The following is a 27042-nucleotide window of genomic DNA, read 5'->3' on the forward strand; positions in this document are numbered from 1 at the left end:
TGGACCAGGAAGAAGAGAGGTGAAATATCCCAGAAAAGAGGGCAGTAAACTGCAATCAGTACTTTAAACCTACACAAGGCACCTGTACTTCATCCTTTACATAGTGCTGAAGGGATAGGGTGGGAGAATCTATGCTTGACATGAGCATGCCCTGAAGGTTGGACATGGCCACAGGGGACGTTGTAGTTCTACAGTCATAGAAGCAGGTTTGTACAGGGAGACAGCACAGATCAAGAGCCTCTGTGTGCCAGGCACTGTCCTGGGTACTGTACCTCTAATTCCTTAATGCTTAACATGACACTTCATACATTTCAGGGGCTCCAAATGTTAAATGGTTTTCCCAGTCCTCCAAGGTGGTACTCACATAACAGAAGGCTTGCTGTTCTTCCAAGACTCACTGATGGTTCTGGAAAATAGTCTCACAATAGTCTAAGATAGCAATGACAAAGTGTACGCAGGCAGTGGCCAGTATGAGAGAGGATGAGAGGCAGGAATGGTTTTTTTGAGAGACTTTCCCTTCCCACTGACCTACTGGGAATAAATAACTGGCTGCTAAAATGATACCTTCGAGTTTTGCCCCATTTCCCTGGATCCAACATTAAAATAGGAGTTATGGAACATTTGAGATACCAAAAGGCGTGGCTCATGTATTATATTACTGACCGAAACCTTTGGGATATAGGCACAAAGAGGCTGCATGGCTTCCATGCATCCAACCAGCCATTCATCTGTCCATTCATTCCAGTATGACTTCTAGGCAAAATACAAGCCAAAGTATAGTACTAAGGGGAAGGAAAGACCATGTGATACCCATCTTCCCCATGTACCACTTCTGAAAATGCAAACACAAACATATGCATACACACACACACACACACACACTATGTATACCACATTTGTGCTGTACATGTGGACATACATAGAAAGGAGATGAAATTATCAATAAAACTGGAACACAGCCACTCGGAGTGTTTTATCAGCAGAGGTAGTTACTGTGTGACGTAAATAGACTCTCCAAATGAGAAGAGACTGATCATGAATACTTCAGAGTGACAACTGAGGCATTCATTAATAGCACTACCTGGTGTGTGTGCGTGTGTGTCTGTGTGTCTGTGTATCTGTGTGTGTGTGTGTTTGTGTTGTCACACACCTTAGAGTGCTGCACTCACTCTGATGAAGTAAGAGGTCCTGAAATGCGAAATGACATATGACAGCTTGGCGAAACACACAAAACCTTGGAGAAGTTTGTGATCATCAATAAGCCATGGGATGAAGATCTTGGTTGTGTTCCTTTATACTCAAAGTACTATACTCTGGCCCAAGTTCCTTGATATTTTTTCTTCTTTCTTTTTTTAAATTGTAATACTGCAGTTTAAACTTAAGATTTTGTTAAATAAGTTCTCCACTACTGAGTCATGCCTCTACCAATTCTGCTTTAGTAGTGTTTCTAACAGAGCTTTGTGTTTGTGCCTGGGCCAGCCCACATTATGATTTTCTACTTAAGCTTCCTGCCTTGATGGGGTGAGAGGTAAATATCACTGTACCCAGTTTTCATTGGGTTGACCTGAGGCCTCAAATATTTTTGTCCTGGCTGACCCACTGTGCTCTTCCTGACATGAATTACAGATAGGAGCCACTGTGACCGGCCTGAGGCCCCTGATCTTGACTTCCAATTCCAACTCGGGGCCATATCCCTTTACATTCAGTTAGTGCTGAGAGACAAACAGGAACAAAGACTCAAGCCTACAGATGCTTCAGCTCAGAATCCCAAGGCAAAAACAGAGCATTTAGAGTTGAAATTTGTTTCTGACATCGTGGGGTCAGAACAGTTACTCTCCTTCCCTCATACACACATGCAAAAAAAAAAAAAAAAAGAGAAACAAATATTTCAAACAGCTTTTAAAAAGCTTTGTGAGGCTTCTTGCACATCAAATGGCTCTTAGAAAACAACATTTTAATGATTTCTGCGTAAACAAATCAGAAACATATGGATTAAATTTCCCTTAAAATATACACATGCAATTAAGGGGAAAAGTGCTTGGCAAAACCATTTTTGCTTTTTATCAAACTCAACGTTTGAAAAATAGGTTGAGACATGTGACAAATCCAAACCCAGCAATCCTGCCATCCTACAGCATCATGTGTACTCAGCCCCTAAGCAGGGCCCCAATTCTACCTCAGCACACCTTTGCTCTGTTCCTGGGCTTTCCAAAAGAACTTATTAGACTGTGACAGGCAGATGAGTTCCTCAGCTTCTTCGACAATGGTTACGGATCTTCCTTTTTCTGAAGCTGTTTTCATTTATAGGGGCTGGGGCCCCAAGCACAGCACAGGCTTACAGCCCATTGTTCCTCTGACTGGGCATTCTGCTTAGATAAAGGAATGGCCTAGTCTATGCCCTGCAATTCATACCTCTCCTTCACCTCCGCTGGAGCAGTCCACTCCTCCCTGATGCCCTTTGTTGCTAAGCAACAGGAAGAATAAGACTGGGTCACTTTCTGTGTCATTTCTTTATCTATGCAAGAATAGAGTGAAAAGATGGCTTGAATAGTAAGCTGCATTATTTGTTCATCTAAGTTTGTACTGTGCATCTACCATGTCACAGATATCATGCTGGGGATCCATCTCTAAATGTTAACATACTCACTGGCACTGGCTCTCCAGGGCCCCAGATCCTAGGGTTCCCATCAACAGTCCTAAGCCAGATACACTCCTTTCCATTGGGTTTTCCCCAGATGAGATCTGGGCCTCCTCCTCTTTCTCTCTCTTCTTCAGTGAGGGTAGGCCCCAGGTCTCTGCAGCAGATTTCTTCCTAACAAAGCTCATGGCTGTGTTGTCCCCTTCCTCATGGCCTCTATCAACTTTCCAATGGTCCTCACATCTGGACAGCTTCTCACTACCTGGACAGCATTCCCAGGTGCCATGGCTGCCTCTTTGGCTTCTGGCAGAGGACTGCCTGTGCCTGCAGCTTGTGAGGACCCAACCTATCCTACAGGCTTCACAGCCTCCTCTGAGCATACATTCAAGCACCTGAGTTCCACTGTCTTCTAATATTATCTCCCTATGATCAGGTGTCAACAATATGAAATCTGAGGGTTGTATATATATAGTCAAACCATAGGGACCCCCATGTGCCTGGCTCCATTTATGTATTCAGTTTTTAATATAGTGACCTCTACAGGTCTCTACACTTAAAAACTCCAATATATAGTTGTGAAAATGAGGTACTGATGTTTTATTTCATTACAGATGTGCTGGTGGGGCAAACAATGGTGCTATGAGTCGCTCCTTAGCTGGTCTGGTCCCCAGCCTCTGTCCCTACTTTCTAAGCATTTTTCTTTCTTAGAGAGTATATGAGCTACCCAATATATTTTCAAAAACTTAGTTTTGCATTTCAATCAGTGTGGGAGTATTTCTGTTGCTTGCTAGCACCATGGGAACACTACAGTGCTGGTTGGTTTTTCATGTCCTGGAGGCACAGACATCTGTGGAAAACCCATTATGTAAAGAGTGGGGGCTTAGGACAAAGGGGCACACTAGGCTGACTCAGCAGCTCCCAGTCCTCAGAGAACTCCATGTGAAGAAGGAAGGATTGAAAGCAATGCACTCCTAAGACAGGCTAGAGCTGGAACAAAGGCAGAGACCAAAGCCACTTACATAACCAAAGGCTGGAGGAAGGAAGGAGAGTGGACTTGCTGCTTTATAAAATCAGGCCTGTGGATAAGTATGCAGTGGGAAAGGCAGTGGAAACCATGGACATGACAGAAAGAAGGAAGACATTCTCCCTGAGCAGAAGTGGTGGGGGCCAAGGGAGAGGAAGCAGAAGAGGAAAATGGAAATAAAATAATTGATTTAAGAGTAGCATTTTAAAATTTTTTCTGGTTCAGGGGTTTTTATTTTATGCATCCACACACATACAAAAATACACATACACAGATATACACAATCATATAATACAGTATGATAGATATATGGGTACAGATGCAGCTATAGGTGTGGGTGTGTATGTGTGTGTGTGTGTGTGTGTGTGTGTAAATTTCATATTTAGCTTTGTTTCTGAATCCTCTGTCAGTGGCGGTGACAGAAAGCTCCCAGACAACCTTGTTCTGTGTTCCTTTGTTCCTAGAAGATCTGCCCTGAAAACAGCAAAGCCAGTGACCAAGATTTGAGCATATGTTTGGAGTACATGTCATCAATAACTAGATCTGAGCTGGAGGGCCTTCTAAACATGAAATGTATTTTTGCAGCTTGAAAAGAAAGAAAGACTATTTGGGCCTGGTTTGAATTAGATAGAGTGGAGACAGGAATTTTCCTAAAGTCCCCTCTCCCTTCCCTTGGGCAGCTACTCACAGCCTGGCTGACCCTGGTCTATGTGCTGCAGACTGGGGGGAACAATGGCTGAGTCTGGGTAGGTGATGACAAGCAGGTCTCAGGAGGACAACCAAGGGTGACTTTAAATATTATTACCTCCCATCGCTCAAGTGATGGCCCTGGCTATTAGGATTCTGCTGAAAGGTAGCTTGGATCACTTATGCATTGCTACTATTGAAAGGTGCAATTATGTCTTTAAAGCTCAAGGTGCAATTAAATCTTTATAATGGTGTTAATGGTTCAAGCAACCTTGGAATAGCTGTCATATTTTAAAGGATCATTCTGAATTATTTTATACTGAATTATTCTGTAAAAGGTTGTTAATTTTTCATCTCCTGATAAGAATGTATTCAACGTTGAAAAGATAGCTTTCTTCCAGCAGTTTCATTCAAGTCTTCATCAGCTAACAAGATCATCCTGGCACAATAAACCCCACTGAATATTGCTGGGTACAACCCTCTAAGGCTTAGCTCTATTTATTCCCTAAGCAAGAATCCAAAGTACAGTTCATGTCCAAGGACATGGCCTGTGCCTGCCCAATGTCCTCTAAAGGTAGTTCTAACTGATACCACTTCTCTAAAGAAGAGAAGCCGAAAAGATCTATTTGTGGTGCTGACCACATGAGCAAGTGGCAGGTCCATCCCTGGGCATTTCCCCTGTCTCCTGGGTTTCAATAATAGTGGCTGTAATATGACATCTGGTATTCTAATTATCTCATTACCTGTCTGTTCCACACTAAGCTGTGTATTCCCTGAAAGAAGGGCTATGTTTGGTTTACTATGAGACGCAAAAACTGTTAGGAAAAATAAGGAACAGAGGCTGACTTTGAAAGGTAGGTGACAGGCAAACCAGAAAAGGAAAATACTGGGCATCCAGTCACAAAGAACAGACACAAGAAAATTATTTCAGAGACAGTGAGTTGGAATCACTTTCATCACTGAAAGAATAACTTAAACAGTGACCTAGGACAATCCAATAAATATTTGTGATATTTTCTAATAGTAACACAGACATCTCCAAGTTTACAGAGTATTTTTTATGTGCAACTGCTGTGGCAAAGGTTTCTCACATATTATCCCATACCCTTTTATTAGCCTTGAAAAGAGGAAGGTATTCTTATGCCTATTTTATACAGAGGAAAAGGAAGGCTCAAGAAAAGGAAGGCTCTTCCCTCTTGGGGAAGAGCAAAGAAGAGCAAGACCCACAGCTTTGGCTCATGACTATTGCACATCTACAAATAATTTAGAAATGGAATGCTACAATGCAAATTGGCCCCTGGTATCTTTGCTAATTTGATGACAGATATTGTGGTGGAGTCTTACTATAAATACATGATGATTTTCTAACTCACTTATCTCAAAGGATGGCTTTGTGTTTAGTAGCCTTCCAGGACTTACTTTACAAAAATGTATTGCAAATCATCAATGATGGGAGTGAAAAAAGCTTGGAATAACTTAACACACTCTCCTACCAAGTTCTGATAGCCATGCCAGTCAGACTTGAATATTCTTCCCATCCTAATCAGGGAAGGAGAGGTGATGCTCTTTGGATCACAGCTAAAAACAGGCGAAGATGAGGATCTAGCCAGAGACCATCAGTGCCAGAGCCCAGGTCTTAAACAGTGAAATACTAACTCCTTTGTGCAGATGGGAATTTGGGGAAAAGAACTCCAAGTGTTTACATTAAAGCTGGATTTGAAGGATGCATGCCTGGAAACAGAGCTATGTTGGAGTTCCTGCTTTGTACTCAGAGTAAAGACCACAGTTGCTGCTTTTGCAATTCCAGGAACTTCCTCACCCTTAAAAAAAATCATAAAAGAGCCTGCAAGTTGAATCCAGCCATCTCTTTGTAGATAAAGTGCAACTAGAACACAGTCATGGTTACTGATTTGCATGGTCTATGGCTTGGGTTTTTTTTTTGTTTGTTTGTTTGTTTTTTGTTTTGCAACAGAGAATGCATGGCAGTCGGAACCTGAGATACTATTTGACCCTTGGCAGAAAGTTTGCTGGCTTCTGTAGTACATGCTAGAGGGCTCAGTGCAAACAACAAGCATAGAAACATCAGCTCAGTCTCCAAGCAGAACAGGTATTGCTTCACCCATCTAGGTGGCAAACTCAGCTTTCTCAAAACAGTGAAGAATACTACACTGCAAACCAACCAGTTCTTGTCCACAAGCGCTTGGACTTATCACCCTCTAAAAGGATCAGTAGCTGGGTATCTTACCTTTATTGTACATGTTGGTTGGTACTTGGACATCACTCAGACTGATGTTCACAGGCAAATTATTAAAATGGTCATTTGGAGCTAAGATGAATTCCTTTCCCAGCTCCAAAAAATTTCCATCTTTGTCCCTTTCATTTATCAGCACAGCATTGAAGTATTCATACTGGAAGAGAAAGTCAGAAAAGGTTACAATGGCTTAGGCTTAGGGAGGAAGGCTGGGAACTCAGAAAGACTTGGACAAGTGCCATGTGCTGCCCCCCCCCCACTCTAATGGAGGCTGATCTATTCAAGTATTCTCTTTATGACTTTATGCTATCTATAGATACATCTGCACAGATGTGACATTATAAAACTATTTGTCAATGTCATTCAGTATTCTTGAAAAGCCACCAATGAACCTCCTTATCTGAATATGGAGAAAACTGCCCTAAAACACTTTAAAATTCCTTATATTTTGAAAACAGTACCTTCCCACATGCAGCTCCCATTTAAATGGAAGAATGATGAAAATCACCAAAAATAATAAGTACCTATACCTAATCATTATCTCATGTAAATAGAAAATTTACTTTATTCTAGAAATTATTCTAAGCTTTTCATATGATAATCCACTTGATTTTACAAATAATCTCATTAAGTAATATTATTATGAGAGTTCCAACTTCACAAATTAAGAAACTAAGGTACAGAGAATGTGTGTATCCTGCCAAGGATCAGACAAGGCAAGCAGAGTGAGATTCAGACACACCATTTCCAGTATCTGTGCCCTCATAAAACTGTGATATGGCAATATAGCCAATGACAGGTATATCTGGAATGAACTAGGACATTAGAAGAACTATAGTTTTTTTTCTCTATTGTATTGCTTGCAGTTCTTTTTTTCCCCCTCTTTGGTGTATTCCCTTTTGTCCCTGGTTGTTGTTGTTTATTATTTCTGTACCCTTTGTCTTGTATATAAGTTTATCTGATTTGAGGAGGGGAAGAGAAGTACAGAAAAAGTGGAACAAAGGGTGAACCAATTCAACAGTGATATTCACTAGACACTATATTGGAAATGAACTATACAACTTGGGGGAGAGTCAAGAGGAGAAAAACTGGGATAAAATGAGGGGGGTTGATACTTCAAAAACAAATGTACTCATTATCTGACTTACGTAACTGTAACCTCTCTGTACATCATCCCTACAACAATTATTTAAAGGGAACCATATTTACTATGATAAGGATTGTTTTAAAGCTTGGGGGAGGGAAATCTTCCCTATAGAAAAGTAGGAACCAGTATTAAATCAGAGTCCTCTTCAGAAACTAAAGCAAAAAGAGAAAGAATGAACTGTTCAAAGTACTAACCTAATGGGGAAAAATAGGCTAAGATTTTTTTAGTTTGATTCAGGGAAGGGGTCACAGTAGTGGGACTTTAACTCAGGAACTCATGCTCTTGCTTGGCTTTTTCTCTCAAGACCAGTCCTGTACCACATGAACCATCCATTTCCAGCTTTTTGCTAGTTAATTGGAAGTGAAAGTCTCATGACTTTTCTGCTCACCCAATTCTCAGATCTCAGCCTCCTGAGTCATTAGGATTACAGACATGAGCCAGCAGCATCTGGCCAGTTTTAAATTTTGTATTCAGAAGATAAAATAGCAACTTCTCTTATTCTTAATTAACCGAACATATAACACTTGCTCAAAATAAGTGCAACACATTACTGGGTGATTACAAACCATATTCACAAACTATAGAGGGCATTAGAGTGAAGAATTGGAAATACTCTAGTCATGGCTTGAAGGTGTTTCTTTCAGAACTGAGGTGTGGCCAATGGATAGCATTAAGAGATGGAGCCATTACAAGGTATGAGGAGGGCTCCTTCCTCAGTTGAGGCTCAAGTATAAAAGGGCTTGACAGAGGGAATCTGCCCCTTTTGCTTTCTACCTTCCACCAGTAATCAGAAGATACAGCATCAAGGCACCATCTTTAAAAAAGAGAAGTTCCCACTAAACATCCAACTTGTTGACACCTTTATCTTTAAGCCTCCCAATGTTTGAGAAAACAAATTTCTGTTCTTTATAAATTATTCAGTGTCAGGTATTCTGTCATAGCAGCACAAATAGGCTATGACACTTAAAAGATACCTTCACTATTTATGAAGTGATTCAGTGAATTTGCAAGTGACGTTATTGGTCTCAAAAGTAAACTTGAGGGGCTGGGGATATGGCCTAGTGGCAAGAGTGCTTGCCTCGTATACATGAGGCCCTGGGTTCGATTCCCCAGCACCACATATACACAAAATGGTCAGAAGGGACGCTGTGGCTCAAGTGGCAGAGTGCTAGCCTTGAGCAAGAAGAAGCCAGGGACAGTGCTCAGGCCCTGAGTCCAAGCCCCAGGACTGGCCAAAAAAAAAAAAAAAAAGTAAACTTGAGATGGAAGCTCAATGTTGTTTTGATTTGCATTTCTTTTATGGCCAGTGATGTAGAGCACTTTTTCATATGTCTCTTGGCCATTCTCATTTCCTCATCAGACAAGTCTCTTGTTAAGTCTTTAGCCCATTTGTTGGTTGTGGGGGTTATTGGTTCTTTGTGGTTTTGTTTTGGAGGAATGTAATTTTTTTAGTTCTGCATATATTTTAGATATGAGGCCTTTGTCCGTTGTATGGCCGGTAAAGATCTTTTCCCAATCTGTGTGCTTTCTGTTTATCTTATGAGCTATGTTCTTTGCCATGCAGAAGCTCTGCAGTTTGATGCAGTCCCGTTTGTCCATCTTTTCTTTGGTTTGTAGCATTTCTGGGTCGTTGTTAAGGAAGTTCTGTCCTGTGCCAAGGAGCCCAAGTGTTTCTTCTACTCCTTCCTTTAGTGTTTTCAGGGTATCTGTTTTGATTTGGAGGTCTTTGATCCATTTGGAATTGATTTTTGTGCAGGGTGATATATAAGGATCTAGTTTTAGTTTGTTGCATGTGTTGAATCAGTTTTGCCAGCACCATTTGTTAAAGAGGCTATCTTTCTTTCTTTTTTTTTTTTAATTGTTTTTTTTAATTTATTTTATTTTATTTTCTCAAATTTTTATTATCAAACTGACGTACAGAGAGGTTACAGTATCATACGTTGGGCATTGGATACATTTCTTGTACTGTTTGTTGCCATCTTTCTTATGTCCTATATCAAGAAAACTAACAATAACAAATGTTGGAGGGGATGTAGCCAAAAGAGAACCCTACTTCATTGTTGGTGGGAATGTAAACTGGTTCAGCCACTCTGGAAAGTGGTATGGAGATTCCTCAGAAGGTTAAACATAGAGCTACCAGCAGCCCCACTTTTGGGCATCTACCCAAAAGATCACAAACAAGAACACACGAAAGCCACCAGCACAACAATGTTCATTGCAGCACAATTTGTCATAGCTTGAATATGGAACCAACCCAGATGCCCCTCATTAGAAGAATGGATCAGGAAAATGTGGTACATATACACATGGAATTTTATGCCTCTATCAGAAAGAATGACATTGCCCCATTCGTAAGGAAATGGAAGGACTTGGAAAAATTATACTAAGTGAAGTGAGCCAGACCCAAAGAAACATGGACTCTATGGTCTCCCTCATAGGAAATAATTAGCACAGGTTTAGGCAAGTCACAGCAGAGGATCACAAGAGTCCTATAGCTATACCCTTATGAACAGAGAAGATGATGCTAAGTGAAATGAACTCCATGTTATGGAAACGATTGTTATATCATTGTTGTAACTACTTCCAACGTACTATGTGTAGCCGTAGCGTCTATTATTGATAATCTTCTTGTATCCCCTACCTGTGGTTGTACCTGCACTATCTCTGTATCTTATCTGAGTACATTGGAAACCGAGTATACTGGTATTAGAACTAGGAAACGGAAAGGGAATACCAAAATTGAGAGACACAGGGTAAAAAAGACAAATGACTACAAAAGCCATACTTGCAAAACTGTTTGGTGTAAATGAACTGAACAACTCATGGGGGGGAAGGGAAAAGAGGAGGGGAAGGGGGGAATGAGGGAGGAAGTAACAAACACTACAAGAAAAGTATCCATTGCCTAACGTATGAAACTGTATCCTCTCTGTACATCAGTTTGACAATAAAAATTTTTAAAAAGTGAACTTGAAGACTGCAAAAGTATACTGCAAATTTGAGAAAAACAAAATAATTTTAAAAGGAAGCATAGATTATATACTGAGAATAAAGAAAATTAAGTTTTATAAGGTACACAAATCCTTAGGAGACCCAGAGTAAAGAGAAAAAAGTGCAAGGGAAATAAGCAGAAAAGAGTAAACCCTGTCTCAAAAACAAAAGAGCTGATGGCATAAACTAAGTGGTAGAGTGCTTGCTTAGCATGTGTGAAGCCTTAGGTTCAATCCTTCATACTAAAAGGAAATTAAATTTGATCTTAAACATAAAGGCATATGTAGTATGTACACATAGCAAAGGGAAGAGAAAGATATGCAATGCTAACACAAATCTAAGAAACCTGGAGTAGCTATATTAATTTCAGACAAAGAAAACTTATCAGGGAAATTACTCAATCAGGGTATTACTCAATCAAAGAAGATAAAGTTTCCATGAAGATATAACAACACTCAATGTGTACAAAACTAACAAAAGATTATTAATATATATGAAGTAAAGACCAACAGAACTGCAAGGAGAAACAGATAAACCCATTGTTACATTGTAGATTTCAATACTTTTTCATTAGTTATTAACAGACTTAGTAGGTAAAAATTTGATAGGAATATAGTTTAACTGAATTAGTTGATATTTATAGAATATAATATCCAATAAGAGAAAAGATATTCTGTTTTTCTCAACCTTGTGAAGATGCTTGCATGGAACAGTCACCAAAACATACCACAAATTGGGGCCATAAGGCAGAATAACATAAACCATAAACAAATTAAATTAGAAGTCAATACCACAAAAACAGTTGAGAGATCCCCAAATATTAGGAGATTAAACAATATACTTCTAAACAATAACTGGATCAAAGGAAGTCTCCTGGGAACTTTTAAATGAAAATATAACTGATGAAAATTTGTGGTCTGAAGTAAAAGCAATGCTTCAAGGGAAATCCATAGCCTTAAATAAATGTCATACTAAAGAAAAAAAGAGTTAGAATCTATCATCTAAGCTTTGCTTGAGAAAACTAAAACATAAGCATATTAAATGCAAAATAAGCAGAAAAAGTGAAATAACATTTCTTTTGATTTGGAAAGCAAAAACCAATGAATTGAAAATGGGAAACCAATAATATAATGGACTATCAAAAAGGTTTCAATAAATACATGATGTCTAAATATGCCTAAAATGTTCTCTGATAATAATAAGTCAATAAATGATAGTGAAATCATCAATGAGGGGTGGGTATAATGGCCCATTCCTATAATTGTAGCTACTTGGAGTCAGGACTGGGGAGAAATCACAGGCCAAGGCTAGCCTGGGTAAAAAGTTAACAGACATAGACATGGTGGCATACATATGCCATCCCAACAGGAGGCATACAGTAGAAGAACTGTAGTCCAGGCCAGCCTTGGAGGAGAAAAACAAACAACAAAACCAAATGAAAAAACACACACACACAAAACCATAACTGAAAAAAATAACCAATGCAAGCGGACTGGGTTATAGTTTAAGTGATAGAGCTCTTTCTTAGTAAGCACAAGATATTAAGTTCAAATCCTAGTACTAAAAAATGTCAAAGATAGCTAGATACCTATTAAAATATGAAATCTAGCAAAGTCCTAAGAAGTTGAAGATTGAATATATATTTCTTAGTATTTCATGTGTTAAAGAACAAAATTATGTAGAAAAACTGGGGAACATTTTAAAACTAATCACAGTAAAAACTATCAATTTTTCTGAAATGCAGCTAAAGCACAACCCATGGAAAATTTTAGAATCAATTGGTTAGAATAGAAAAGAAGAAAAATTCAAGATGAATGGTCTTCCTTAAACTCTAAGCTGTTTAAGGAAATGTATCAGACTTTTTTAAAACTAATTAATCAAAATTTAAAACTCCAGATAGTCTGATCCTCTGGCTTGAAAATGTTCACCCAAAGCCCACATGCTAAAAGACTTTATCACCAGCCTATGGTGCTATAGAGAGATAGCACACATTTAAGAGTTAGGGCCTATTGGGAGGAAATTAGATTTCTGAAGTTGTGCCCTTGACGGAGTTGCTAATCCCTAATCTCTAAGCCCAAATCCCTAATGGCTTCTCTGCCTCCATTAGTTAAACACTTCTCCACCATCACATCCTCCTACCACAGGCCCAAAACAACAGGTCTGTATGACCATCTACTAACATTTTTTTTTTTTTTTTTTTTTGCCAGTCCTGGGCCTTGGACTCGGGGCCTGAGCACTGTCCCTGGCTTCTTTTTGCTCAAGGCTAGCACTCTGCCACTTGAGCCACAGCACCACTTCTGGCCATTTTCTGTATATGTGGTGCTGGGGAATCGAACCCAGGGCCTCATGTATACGAGGCAAGCACTCTTGCCACTAGGCCATATCCCCAGCCCCAACTAACATTTTTGAAACCATGAACCAAAATATCACTTCTTCCCAATGATATAACTAAACAAACTCCTTAAAAAATAGAAATGACCAAAAGTACACAAGAAAAAAATGCCAAACATGACCAGCCATACATATACAAAAGAAACTGATTTCACAATTAATATTCATGCTAAAACAAGAACTCTAGGTTGAGAGGCCTACGTTATTGAATTATACCAAATATATGAGGATGAAATACAAATAATCTTACATAGAGTTCCAGAAAATTCGAGGATAGAATATTTCTTAACTTTTTTAATGAGCGAATGATAAACCTGACACTGATAACAAATGAGAACATTTTAAAAATTACATCCCAATATTTTTCATGAGCACAGATGCATCAAATCAAACTACTGAATCAAATCCACCTATAATTAAAAGGACAATACATCATGACTAGGTTATATTTATCCTAGAAACTGAAGGTCAGCTTTCCTTTGAAAAATTATTGACGATAACTCACTACATTAACAGAACAAAGAAAAACATCCTATTACCAAATCAAGACAGAGAAATATTTGACAGAATTCAATTTGTCTCACCATAAAAATTCTTGGGAAGTTAGAAATGGGAGAAATATTATTAACATGATAAAATGCATTTAGAAAATATTCCCAGCTAACTCTTACATAGTTGACTATCCATACTCATGAATTTGACATCCATGGATTCAACCAACCAGAGCTGAAAATATTTAGAAAAAAAGATGTCACTTGTACCAATCATGTATAGAATCTGTATGTATGTGTGTGTCTGTGCATCTGTGTGTCTGTGCGTGTGCTAGTCCTGGAGCTGGAACTCAGCTAAGCACTGTTCCTGAGCCTTTATTTTTAATCCCCTCAAGGCTAATGCTCTACCACTTGAGCCACAGCTCCACTCCCAGCTTTTCAGTTCTAGACTAACATGCACATTATAAAACAAACTATAAAAGTGATACTCCACATGACTAGAAATCACAACCATCATAAGCCATGGGGCAACCATTGCTTATTTTTGCAGTCTCAAGTATAGTCCTTCTCAGTTGAATCCCATAACAAAATGTTCATGTATAATATGTGAGACGTAAGTCACCCCACAGGACACTGAAAAAGAAACATTTCTGAGATGAACCAAGCTTAAGATATAGGAAGCAAAGAAAAAGCCAACAAGTTTCTTCATTTCAGGACATCTCAGAGATTTCCGTTTATTCTAAAGACAAATGAGATTGGAGGTATTAAAAGCAACAGTTCCCAAATTTAGCTGTGAAGTTGCCATCCATCTAAGGATACATGGGAGTTTCATTACATGTCTTAGTTAACTATTTTATCTATACACAAGGAATGGTTCACTCACCATTGCATCCCCTGCACAATATCTAAAAAGGACTTGTTATTGAGCTGCTTGGTGAATAAGCCTCTTCCAGGACCTGTTGCTCCACAGGCCTGTCTGTAGCCAGAACGAGTCACTCATTGTGTGGGAAGAGCACATCATCATGACTCTCATGAGACTGGACAGAGAAAGCAAGCAGACATACTGCTCTGTGGGCTCTATCACAATTGTGGACTAAGAAGTGCATCCAAAGCATGGAGTAAAGGTTACTCAAGAAGTGCACAAAATGGATGGTCTGTGCCATCAGTGTAAGATGAAGAGAACCATGCTGGAGTTCAGTGACATCCTGCAGCTTCCCCAGAGGCCAGTTGGGTGTCCCATTGACCTGTGTAGTCCCTATTCCCCACCCCCCCCCGGCCCTCGCACTCCCATCACACCACTGTCACAAAAAGTCCTAATTTTCAGTTCTGACAGGGATGCCACAGTATCCAGCTTCAGGCCCAACAGGACATATCACTAGATGGTGAGAAGAGTCTGTGTGCCCTCAGTAACCCATGGATAGTGAGACCTGTAAGTGTTGAGAAAGCTTCTGAGGCAGTATCTCCACCAGAGGAAATGAATCCATTCTCTTAATTGTGACCCAGCCTCTCCCACACCACCCACGTCCTTAAAACTCATCACTCTTCAGTTCAAGGGTTGGCAAACTTTTTCTGTAAAGAGACAAATAGTGAATATTTTAGGATTTTCAAGCCAGACAGACTATGTTGTTACATTCAATTTAGCTTTTTTAGTGAAAGTAGCCAAGTATAATACATAAACAAATGGGTGTGCCTATGTTCCAAAAAAACTTTATTTACAAAAGAGGCCACTGGCAGGAGATAGCCTGCAAGCTCTGGTTTTCCTAAACCCTGTCCTTCATTCCCTCTTTTACTCTTTCCATGTGAGAGCTACCTAATCTGCTCTACTACGATGTCTGGAAACTGCGCTTCTCATCTCTGGCAAAACCTTAGCACAATTAAATCTAAATCCCTGGGCAGGGCCCAAGTATAAGGATTCATTTCCAATGTTCAGTCTAGGCTGAGACACAGGGTCTACAAGAGTGGCCTCCCCTTCTGCTTGATGCTGTGTACATACTGTTCCTGCCTCCCAGTAAGTTTCATAAGGTAATCTCCAGGCAGCACTGCAAATTATCTGGCTTCATAGATAGGGAATAGATACTCAACTCATTGTGGCTTAGAAATCTAATTCTGCCTTGAGAGGCCTCTATTTCTGATACCTTGGTGAAGAGACAGCCAATGTACCATGAACTGAGAGGTCAGTCTGCACTTCTCCCCACACCAGCTTGCCCCTGAACTTGACAGACACAACTTACAAAACCCAGTCTGAGGGGCTGGGAATATGGCCTAGTGGTAAAAGTGCTCGCCTCATATACATGAATCTCTGGGTTCAATTCCTCAGCACCACATATATAGAAAATGGCCAGAAGTGGCCCTGTGGCTCAAGTGGTAGAGTGCTAGCCTTGAGCAAAAAGAAGCCAGGGATAGTGCTCAGGCCTGAGTCCAAGCCCCAGGACTGGCCAAAAAAAACCCCAACAAAACAAAACAAAACCCAGTCTGAGGGCTGGATCCAGAACACATGGTCAGAAACCAACCCAGTGCCCACTCTAAATGATAGCATTAGTTACAATTCTCCAGAGAAGGAAAAGAGATCATCAGATTAGTAGGATATTCAAATATAGGATAACTGGGTCTTTACACGTTTTTTATGCATGCCTCAATCTCATCTGTAGGCTTGAGTAACAGTGAACCCCTTCATCACTGTCCGCTAAGCTCCTACCACAGCATAAACAGGACTCCAGGGTAATGGGCTCCATCCCACCTACAAGTCATAGACTCTTCCACTCCATATAGCTTTCCTCTTTCCTAGTGATAACGTGGTATTCACTGCACTGGGAATCCTTAGAGGATTTGTTTTGGGGGGTAAGATCCTATGGGCATCTTGGGCTCATAGAGCATCTGCTCTTCTCAGTGACACCAGGCCATTTATATCTCCACCTTTCTGCTACCAAGCCCAATGCCTAGAGGCAGCCAAAAGTGGTAGGGGACAGGAGTAGACTAACACTTCTTGTCTTTGCTATGTAGGGAAGCATTTTCACATTCCACCACCAACTGGAAGGACTCCTCACACCCCACCCAAGTGAGTCCCCAGCCAGGGAAGGAATTTGGATGGCCCCTGACTCCAGTGACAGCCTCCTTGTGCTTGCATTTCACCTTGTGGCTCTACTCATGTAGCTAGATCCTGGCACAGTCTGGACATGAGAACAATGACTGGGGAACTGGGTACACAAAGGTGACCCTACTCTTACTTCTTAAAGCACCCTAAAGAGCTTTTTCTCTCAGTCTGGTGCTCTATAAGTAGGCATGGTGACACCTCCCTCCGTGGGTCTTCCTGACAACAGACTAGGATAAAATGTACAAAAGCCAGCTGCACATAGCAGGCTCTTGATGTGTTTGAGTTCTCTCTTCTCTAGCTTATTTTTCCCTTTCCTACTCTGGGATGATGGCCAGTTTTTTTTTTTTTACAACTTAGATTAGAAAATAAAAATTAATAGGAATATTAGTCCCAAATGAGCCAAGCAAATATCTAGCTCTCTGTGCATGTGCATCCTGTGTGGAAGTGATAGATATTGCTACTCAGCCATGCCCCTCACCAAAGGCCTAGTGTCATCTGGTTACTGCTCAATAATCTCATTTTCTTTTCATATACGAAAATTGATTTTTAAATGATCTGTTCCAGACTATTTCTAGGCATTAATGTGACATTAACTCACTTATAATTTCCCAAGTGTCAAAGTTCTCTTAAAAAGCAGATAATGATTATCTCTCTCCTAGCCATCTGGAGTGTGCCCCATCTGAGAGCACTCTGCTCTAAGCATCAACAGCCTCCTTGACAAGCTGCTTATATAGGCCTTGGAGTGTTGCCTACTACAGTCTAGCTAGCCATTGCATTTGTCTCAACAGTCTTGGAGTGAAGGGTTTAACTCCAGATTCATGAGTTCAATTCGCAGTCCTGCTTCTGGACCATAACTTCTGAAAATTCATCCATAAGATGGGCTCACAGCCACCCATACTACAGTGGAGTTGTCTTAAAGAGTACATGCATAAAGGGTATTCAGTTCAGTTGTAAATCAAAACAAAACAAAAAGCATCTGCCATTTTGTGGGCTAAGCATGGTTGTCTTTTGGCAGTTTTACATCATTCCATTTAGTCTGTCAACAAGTTGCAGCAATCACCATTGTGGTGATCATCAGGCAGAGGACAAAGGGACATGGTAGAGAAGGTAAGTGAGGATAGCACCATTACCCCTATGCCCCAGCACTGACTTTTGGTTTCTTACCCTTTCTTCTTATAGAAAAGTAAACTTCCAGAAATACTGAGTGAGCAGGCCACTCCATTCATGCAATCCTCCAGGGCTTTTTTTCACTGCTTCTAAAGCCAAAGACATAATTCTCGATTATGTCAGATCTGCCCTCTGCCCTACTAGATTGGAATTTCCAATCCCATCTTTCTCTGTTCTCTCTACTCAGCTTCCCTGGTCTCTGCGCGTCCTCATTGGTATGAGATCTTCTGTCTACATACTGTTCCTGCCTCCCAGAACACTTACTTCTTCTTAACACAGTCCTCATTCTCCCTAAACCCAGCTCTATTATCATTTCCCTGGGGAAGCCACTTCTACTCTCTGACTGGGGATCCCTGCTGGGGGCTCTTGAAATATCACAACCTGTTCTGGGTAGCACTCACCCCATGAGTCACTGTCCACTTATATGGGTGGCTTTTGATTGACATTGCCTCCATTCTAAGGAAGCTATTTTTCATGGATCATGTCTGATTCTTCCTGCACCACTGGAATCTCAGTATTTAATGCATCCTGAACAGGCACTTAGAAGAAATTACTGAAGTATGAAGGGAGAGGGGTCTTCAACACCTGTGCCCTGCAGCAGTCTTCAGGGCATGACAGGGGCTTAGGGGGCTAAGGAAAGCCAACAACAAACCAATCTCTGACATAAAGAGATAGGAAAGGTTGTTGAGGAAACTACAGAGATTGACAGCCTGGACTTCACAGGGCTAGTTGAGTTTCTATTTAGTTTAACACTCTGATGGGGAAAGGACTTCACAGACAGCCAAAAAACTCCTCTATGAGGCTCCACTGGGTCCCCAAAGGTCCTATTCAGAACACATCAGAGCCGGGTGTCAGTGACTGAGGCCTGTAATCCTAGCTACTCAGGAGGTTGAGAGTGGAGAATCATGGTTCAAATCCAGCCCGGGCAGGAAAGTCTGGGAAATTCTTATCTCCAATTAACCATGACACTGTGGCTCAAGTGGTGGAGTGCTAGCCTTGAGCTAAAGAGCTCAAGGACAGCACCCACAGCAAACGGAGGAGGAGGAGGAGGAGGAGGAGGAGGAGGAGGAGGAGGAGGAGGAGGAGGAGGAGGAGGAGGAATGCTACTACACCAAACATATCTGCTACTGTGTGTATCCAGTTACTGCTAAATCCAGAACTATCCAACAAATCTTCAAGTGGTATTGGTCATGTTCTACACCCACAATGCCCATCATAGGAACCACAGCCACCATGGATACTGAGCATATGTAATGTCACGGGTGGGACTAAAGACCTGATTTTTAAATTTTGTTCCCTCTTAATTCATTTTAATTCAGCTTTAAAATGCCATAAATGAGCCAGCCACCAGTGGTTCACACATAATTCTAGCTACTCAAGAAGCTGAGATATGAGACCCTGTTCAAAGCCAGCCCAGGCAGAAATATCCTAGTGACTCTTAGCTCCAATTAACCAGCAAATGGCCAGAACTGAAGGCATGACTCAAGTGGTAGAGTGCCAGCTATGAGTATAAAAACCAAGAAAAAGTACCAGAGGAAGAAAAAATGCCACAAATGTCTCATGACTACCATATTGGGCAACAATAGGCCCTCTATAAAGTTTCATTTTCTTTGTTCTTTTCAATATCTGAATTTTTTCTTCGTATTGTTTCATAACTGTACTACTTTCCACATGAGAAACTTCAACTCCACATAGATACAGAAACTTTTTTAAAATTTTATTTTATTGTAAGGGTGATGTATGGAGAGGTTACAGTTATATAAGTAAGGTAATGAGTACATTTCATATCAAACATTGTTAGCCCTCCCTCATTTTCTCATATTTCCCCTCCCCCCGCAAGTTGTAAAGTTCATTTCCAATATAGTGTCTTGTGAATGTCACTGTTGCATTGGTTCCCCCTTATTCTTTGTCTCACCATTATGTGATTCCCCTTCCCTTCCCCAAATTCAGATAAATATATATACAAGACACAGAGCACTAAAATAAAAAAACAGTGACAACAGGGGATAAAACACGAAGAAAAGAAAATTTAAAAAACGAAGAAGAAATAACTTCACACAGTACATTAAAACAACAAAACCCTCTTGTTTCCCTATCTTAGAGTTCATTTTGATTAGCATCATAGTATATAGTCATATATACAGCTTCTTCAACAAATGATAGAATTGATTATACACATGGAGAAAACTAAAGTTAGATCCTTATATATCACCCTGCACCAGAATAAACTCCAAGTGGATCAAAGACCTCAAGGTAAGAGCAGATACCCTGAAAATATTACAGGAAGGGATAGGGGATACACTAGGGCTACTTGGCACATGTCAAAACTTCCTAAATAAAGATCCAGAAACCCAATAAATCAAAAAGAAAGGCTGGATGATTAGGAGTGCACTAAGCTGTAGAGCTTCTGCATGGAAAAGGGCATAGTAGCAAGATAAACAAAGCCCACAGAGTGGGAGAAGATCTTCACTAGTGTTTTCAGCCTAGGCATAGTTAGCATGAGATCCTATGTGAAAAACAAATTGAAAACGAAAGCACTGGGGACATGGCACAAATTGTAGGATATGTGCCTAGCAAGTATAAGACCCTGAATTAAATATCCTATACTGCAAAAGTTTAAAAAAATAGAATGAAAAATAGAAAGGAAATTTTAGGGAAAGATAGGAGTACTGAGTGGAGATGAATGAGGAACAATGGAGTCAAGTCTAATGAACATGATCATTGGGGCTCACTCTCATTAATGAAGGAGCAACTGTGGGTATCATTGTTAGTCTCACAGCAACCTCAAAACATGTAAAATACTTTCATAGGGACTTTGTGAGCTAAAATATCACATGTGAAATCATCAGTAAGAATAAAATGCTGCATGACTCACACTCTGTACTCCTAAGCTGAATCTAAACATGAACTATGTGATACAAGTCAAAAATTCTCCTAAGACAAATGGCCCCCATAAGCAGGCTGGCACTGCAATCCTAGTATCAGATAAAATTGACTTCAAATTAAAAATAGTAAGAAGAGACAAAGAAGGTCACTGCATACTAATAAAGGGATCTCTCCTACAGGAGGATATAACCATCCTAAATATCTACACACAAAATACAGGAGCACCCAACTTCATCAAACAAACACTACTGACTCTAAAAACACTCATAGACCCAAACACATTGATAGTTGGGGACTTTAACACTCCACTATCACCTCTGGACAGATCAACACGCCAAAAACTGAACAAAGAAATCACAGAACTAAATAATTGTTTAGACCAACTAGACTTAACCAACATCTACAGACTATTCCACCCAGCAACAACAGAAAACACATTCTTCTCCGCAGCACATGAAACATTCTCCAAAATAGATCACATCTTAGGGCACAAAAAATCTGTACAAATTCAGACGTATCAAAACCATTCCCTGCATTCTCTCAGACCACAATGGAATAAAATTAGAGCTCAACTCAAACAGCCACCACAGAAAATCGTACAATTCATGGAGACTAAACAACACACTGCTGAACCATCAGTGGGTCATTGAAGAAATTAGAACAGAAATTCAAATGTTTATTAAATTCAAACAAGATGAGTACACAAAGTACCAGCTACTTAGGGACACAGCAAAGGCAGTACTCAGAGGGAAATTTATATCTCTGAGTGCCTTCACCAACAAACTGGAGAAACAGAAACTCAACAACTTAAGGAAGCACCTTAACCTCCTTGAAAGAGAACAACAAGCCAAACCCCAAGTCAATGGATGGAAGCAAATAATTAAAATCAAATCAGAATTAAATGAATTAGAGACACAAAAAAAACCATCGAAAGAATCAACAAAACAAAGAGTTGGTTCTTTGAAAAAATCAACAAGATAGACAGACCCCTACCAAACCTGACCAAAAAACGAAGGCAGCACACCCAAATAAATAAGATCAGAGATGAAACAGGTAACACCACCACAGAAACAACCAAAATTCAGAACACAATAAGGAACTATTTTGCAAACCTTTATGCCAACAAATTCGAGAACCTGGAAGAAATGGATGATTTCCTAGAAAAAAAGTGATATCCCCAAACTCAACCATGAAGATTTACACCTTCTAAATAGACCCATATCCAGCATTGAAATAGAAATGGCAATAAATGATCTCCCATCCAAGAAAAGCTCAGGTCCAGATGTCTTCACAGGAGAATTCTACAAGGCCTTCAGAAGAGAACACACACCAATATTTCTCAAACTCTTCAATAAAACTGAAAAAGAACGTTCACTACCAGACACATTCTATGAAGCCAGTATAACCCTCATCCCAAAACCAGGCAAGAACTCATCACATAAAGAGAACTATAGACCGATTTCCCTGATGAACATAGATGCAAAAGTTCTCAACAAAATTCTGGCCAATTGACTTCAAAAAGTCATCAAAAAAATCATACACCATGATCAAACTGGATTCATCCCAGGGATGCAAAGTTGGTTCAATATACGCAAGTCAATTAATGTAATCCACCACATCAACCAGAGCAAGGTAAAGAATCACATGGCTATATCTCTGGATGCAGAAAAGGTGTTCAATAAAATCCAGCCACCCATTTATGGTAAAAGCCCTGGAAAAGCTGGGATTCCAGGGAACACTCCTGAATATAATAAAGGCAGTTTATGACAAACCAACAACAAGCATAATTCTAAATGGTGAAAAACTAAAGCCATTCCCTTTAAAATCAGCAGCAAGACGTGGATGTCTGCTCTCTCCCCTTCTCTTCAACATAGTACTAGAATTCCTAGCCAGAGCAATTAAGGAAGAAGAAAATATAAAGGGGATCCAAATAGGAAAAGATGAAGTTAAACCTTCTCTCTTCGCAGATGACATGATCCTATACCTAAAGAACCCCATAGACTCTACTCACAAGCTACTAGAGCTGATCCAAAACGTTGGCAAAGTTGCAGGATATAAAATAAACCCTCAAAAACCAATGGCCTTTTTTTTTTTTACCCTGTGTCTCTCAATTTTGCTATTCCCTTTCAATTTCCTACTTCTAATACCAGTATACAAAGTTTCCAATATACGCAGATAAGACAAACAATATACTCAAAGACAAACAACTACAACAGCAATATTTGCAAAACTGTTTGGTATAAGTGAACTAAACACCTGGGGAGGGGGAAGGGAAAAGGGGAGGAGGGATGGGGGGTATGAGGGACAAGGTAACAAACAGTACAAGAAATGTATCCAATGCCTAACGTATGAAACTGTAACCTCTCTGTACATCAGTTTGATAATAAAAATTTTTTAAAAAATCAATGGCCTTTCTATATGCTAATGACCTGAACACCCAGGCTGAAATCAGGAAAGCAACTCCTTTTGCAATAGCCTCAAAAACATGAAATACCTAGGCATAACCTTATCCAAAGAAGTGAAAGACCTCTATGAGGAGAATTTTAAAAACCTTATCCAAAAAAGTGAAAGACCTCTATGATGAGAACTTTAAAAACATGAAAAATAAAATTAAGGCAGAACTAAGGAAATGGAAAAACCTCCCATGCTCCTGGATTGGGAGCATTAATATAATCAAAATGGCAATATTGCCAAAGGCTATCTACACATTCAATGCAATACCCATTAATATCCCAACACCATTTTTTAATGAAAGAGAGGAAGCAATCCAGAAATTCATATAGAACAATAAAAGACCCAGAATAGCAAAAACAATCCTAAGCAGAAAGAACAGTGCTGGAGGAATTACAATACCCAACTTCAAGCTGTATTATAAAGCTATAGTAATAAAAACAGCTTGGTATTAGCACCGGAACAGGCCTGAAGACCAATGGAACGGAATTGAAGACCCAGAAATGAACCTACAGAACTATGCCTACTTAATCTTTGATAAAGGAGCTAAAAAAATAGTATGGAAGAAAGATAGCTTCTTTAACAAATGGTGCTGGCAAAACTGGTTCAACACATGCAACAAACTAAAACTAGATCCTTATATATCACCCTGCACAAAAATCAATTCCAAATGGACCAAAGACCTCCAAATCAAAACAGATAACCTTAAAACACTAAAGGAAGGAGTAGGAGAAACACTTGGGCTCCTTGGGCACAGGACGGAACTTCCTTAACAAAGACCCAGAAATGCTACAAATCAAAGAAAGGTTGGACAAATGGGACTGCATCAAACTGCAGAGCTTCTGCAGGGCAAAGGACATAGCTCGCAAGATAAACAGAAAGCACACAGATTGGGAAAAGATCTTTACCTGCCATACACGGACAAAGGCCTCATATCTAAAATATATGCAGTACTAAAAAAATTACATTCCTCCAAAACAAAACTGCAAAGAACCAATAGTCCTCTCAACAAGTGGTCTAAAGACTTTAAAAGAGACTTGTCTGATGAGGAAATGAGAATGGCCAAGAGACATATGAAAAAGTGCTCTACATCACTGGCCATAAAAGAAATGCAAATCAAAACAACATTGAGATTCCATCTCACCCCAGTAAGAATGTCCTATATCAAGAAAACTAACAATAACAAATGCTGGAGGGGATGTGGCCAAAAGGGAACCCTACTTCATTGTTGCTGGGAATGTAAACTGGTTCAGCCACTCTGGCAAGCAGTATGGAGATTCCTCAGAAGGCTAAACATAGAGCTCCCCTATGACCCAGCAGCCCCACTTTTGGGCATCTACCCAAAAGATCACAAACAAGGACACATGAAAGCCACCAGCACAACAATGTTCATCGCAACACAATTTGTTATAGCTAGAATATGGAACCAACCCAGATGCCCCTCAGTAGAAGAATGGATCAGGAAAATGTGGCACATATACGCAATGGAATTTTATACCTCTATCAGAAAGAATGGCATTGCCCCATTTGTAAGGAAATGGAAGGACTTGGAAAAAATTATACTAAGTGAAGTGAGCCAGACCCAAAGAAACATGGACTCTATGGTCTCCCTCATAGGAAATAATTAGCACAGGTTTTCGGCTAGTCACAGCAGAGGATCACAAGAGCCCAATAGCTATACCCTTATGAACACATAAGATGATGCTAAGTGAAATGAACTCCATGTTATGGAAACGACTGTTGCATCACTGTTGTAATTACTTTCAACATGCGATGTGAAACCGTAGCTTCTATTATTGATGATCCTCTTGTATCCCCTTCCTGTAGTTGTACCTGCACTATCTCTGTATCTTATCTTAGAACATTGGAAACTGAGTATACTGGTATTAGAACTAGGAAACTGAAAGGGAATACCAAAATCGAGGGACACAGGGTAAAAAGACAAACGCCTCCAAAAGCAATACTTGCAAAACTCTTTCGTGTAAATCAACTGAACAACTCACGGGGGGAAAGGGAAAGGGGGAGGGGGAGGGGGGATGAAGGAGGAGGTAACAAACAGTTCAAGAAATGTATCCAATGCCTAACATATGAAACTGTAACCTCTCTGTACATCAGTTTGACAATAAAAATTAAAAAAAAATTCTCCTATGAATCTGAATGTGATTGACTCAATTACTACATGGCAAGTTTGTTTGTGGTTTTATATGTTAATATTCGTAACCTCAATTTGAAATTATCTACATACATTGTTTTCTTTAAAGAAACTTGTTAGACCTGGTAAGTATTCCTGTAATCCCAGCTACAGGAGATGGGAGTAGGTAGATCACTGTGTGAAGCCAGCACACTGAAAGGTACAAAAAAAACCAAAAAAACCAAAACAAAAAAAAAACAAAAAGCAAAAGGACTAAGGGCATGACTCAAGCAGTATAGCACTTGTCTAGTAAGCCCAATACTGTGGGTTCAATCTCCAATACCTCAAATAGAAAAAAAGAAAAGAATCTCAAAATGCCCAACAGAGCAAAACACATTACTTCAAAAAGTAAAAATAAGAAATAAATCAATCCCTGGTTTCTGCATAATAAAACCTTTGCCATTCCCACTCAGAGAAGTAGCAATTAAGAGATAGATACAAAATATGTGGCCTCATTATCATGATGTTTACTACAATTTAGAATGTTATAAATTGTCATAATAGAATGTTCTAGCACTTAATATTGTAGTAGTCCAGATGTTAATTAGGGATAGAGAAAACCAAGGATACTGAATATACATCACCAAAAGACAGGATGTCCACTCCTAGTTGCCAAGGTAACAAATTATGCTAATGTCTTTTCTATTACTACATAACAACTTAAATATAGACCTGATTTTTAAAAAGTAACCCCTATTATCTCAAGAAACATCAACACTACTGGTATGGTGGTAAATTTTTCAACAGGCTATAATTGACAGAGTTTGGGTAGAGGTGTGAAAATTGAATAGGAAGAAATCATAAGTTTTCTAGGCATAACTAGATGCTATAGTTTGGGTAAGTGCCTTCCAAAGGCCCAGCTTGTAGAAGGTGATAGAACTTCTGAACAGTAGGTCTAGTAGGAGGAAGATAGGTTATTGGGAACATAGCATTAAAGAGGTAGTGAGATTCCATCTCTTTACATTGCTTTGTTTCCTGAAAGCCAGGAGGGGAATTACCTCTGCTACATGTTTCAGCCATGATGCTCTGCCTCATCATAGACTTAAAACCTTTCGTATTTTTATTCAGTTTATTAGCTTAAGTATTTTGTTGCATTAGCAAAAAAGATAACACACTAGAACAGCTCGACTTTTGCCAAAGCTACATTATTGCACATACAAGACACCTAATGTCCAACAAACACACTTCTTTGCCATTTCAAACACTGCGAGTGTTACTTAAAGTTACAGCGAGGGTGATATGCTGGGGCATTATACTATAACATTATTTGAATGTCTCTACATACACTAGCCCATGAGGAAACTATATCTCAGAAACACTGAGTGTATGAAAATCCTCTAGCTAGGAGGTGGCACAATCTATATTTCAACCTGATTTGAACAATTCCAATGCTTAGTCCAGTTTAGTGGCTCTTTCCAGATTGGCAATTTAACAATCTGAAAAGTAGTCATCAATTGTTTTGAGGGAATTAACCTATTATTTAAATTACAATAATGGTATTATCTGAATTATAAAATAGAGACAAGAGCACATGAGTCAAGAAAAATATCAGAAATCACAGCACAGTGATGCAATCTATAACAATTCAGAAATAAGGTGAACAGTTATGAGATATATTTCCCCCCTCTGCCTTCCCTAT

General features: G+C 39.6%; 1 protein-coding gene across 1 annotated transcript in view; it reads right to left on the reverse strand.

Moving 5' to 3' along the window:
* Nucleotides 1–27042, reverse strand: part of Cacna2d3 (calcium voltage-gated channel auxiliary subunit alpha2delta 3) — a 929381-nt gene that overhangs the window by 534761 nt on the left and 367578 nt on the right. The window contains exon 5 of the mRNA XM_048355814.1: nucleotides 6595–6757. Coding sequence (XP_048211771.1) covers nucleotides 6595–6757 — 163 coding nt within the window. The remainder of the gene's footprint in view (nucleotides 1–6594; nucleotides 6758–27042) is intronic.

This window comes from Perognathus longimembris, chromosome 10 (genome assembly GCF_023159225.1).
Source record: "Perognathus longimembris pacificus isolate PPM17 chromosome 10, ASM2315922v1, whole genome shotgun sequence".
NCBI classification, from domain to species: domain Eukaryota; kingdom Metazoa; phylum Chordata; class Mammalia; order Rodentia; family Heteromyidae; genus Perognathus; species Perognathus longimembris.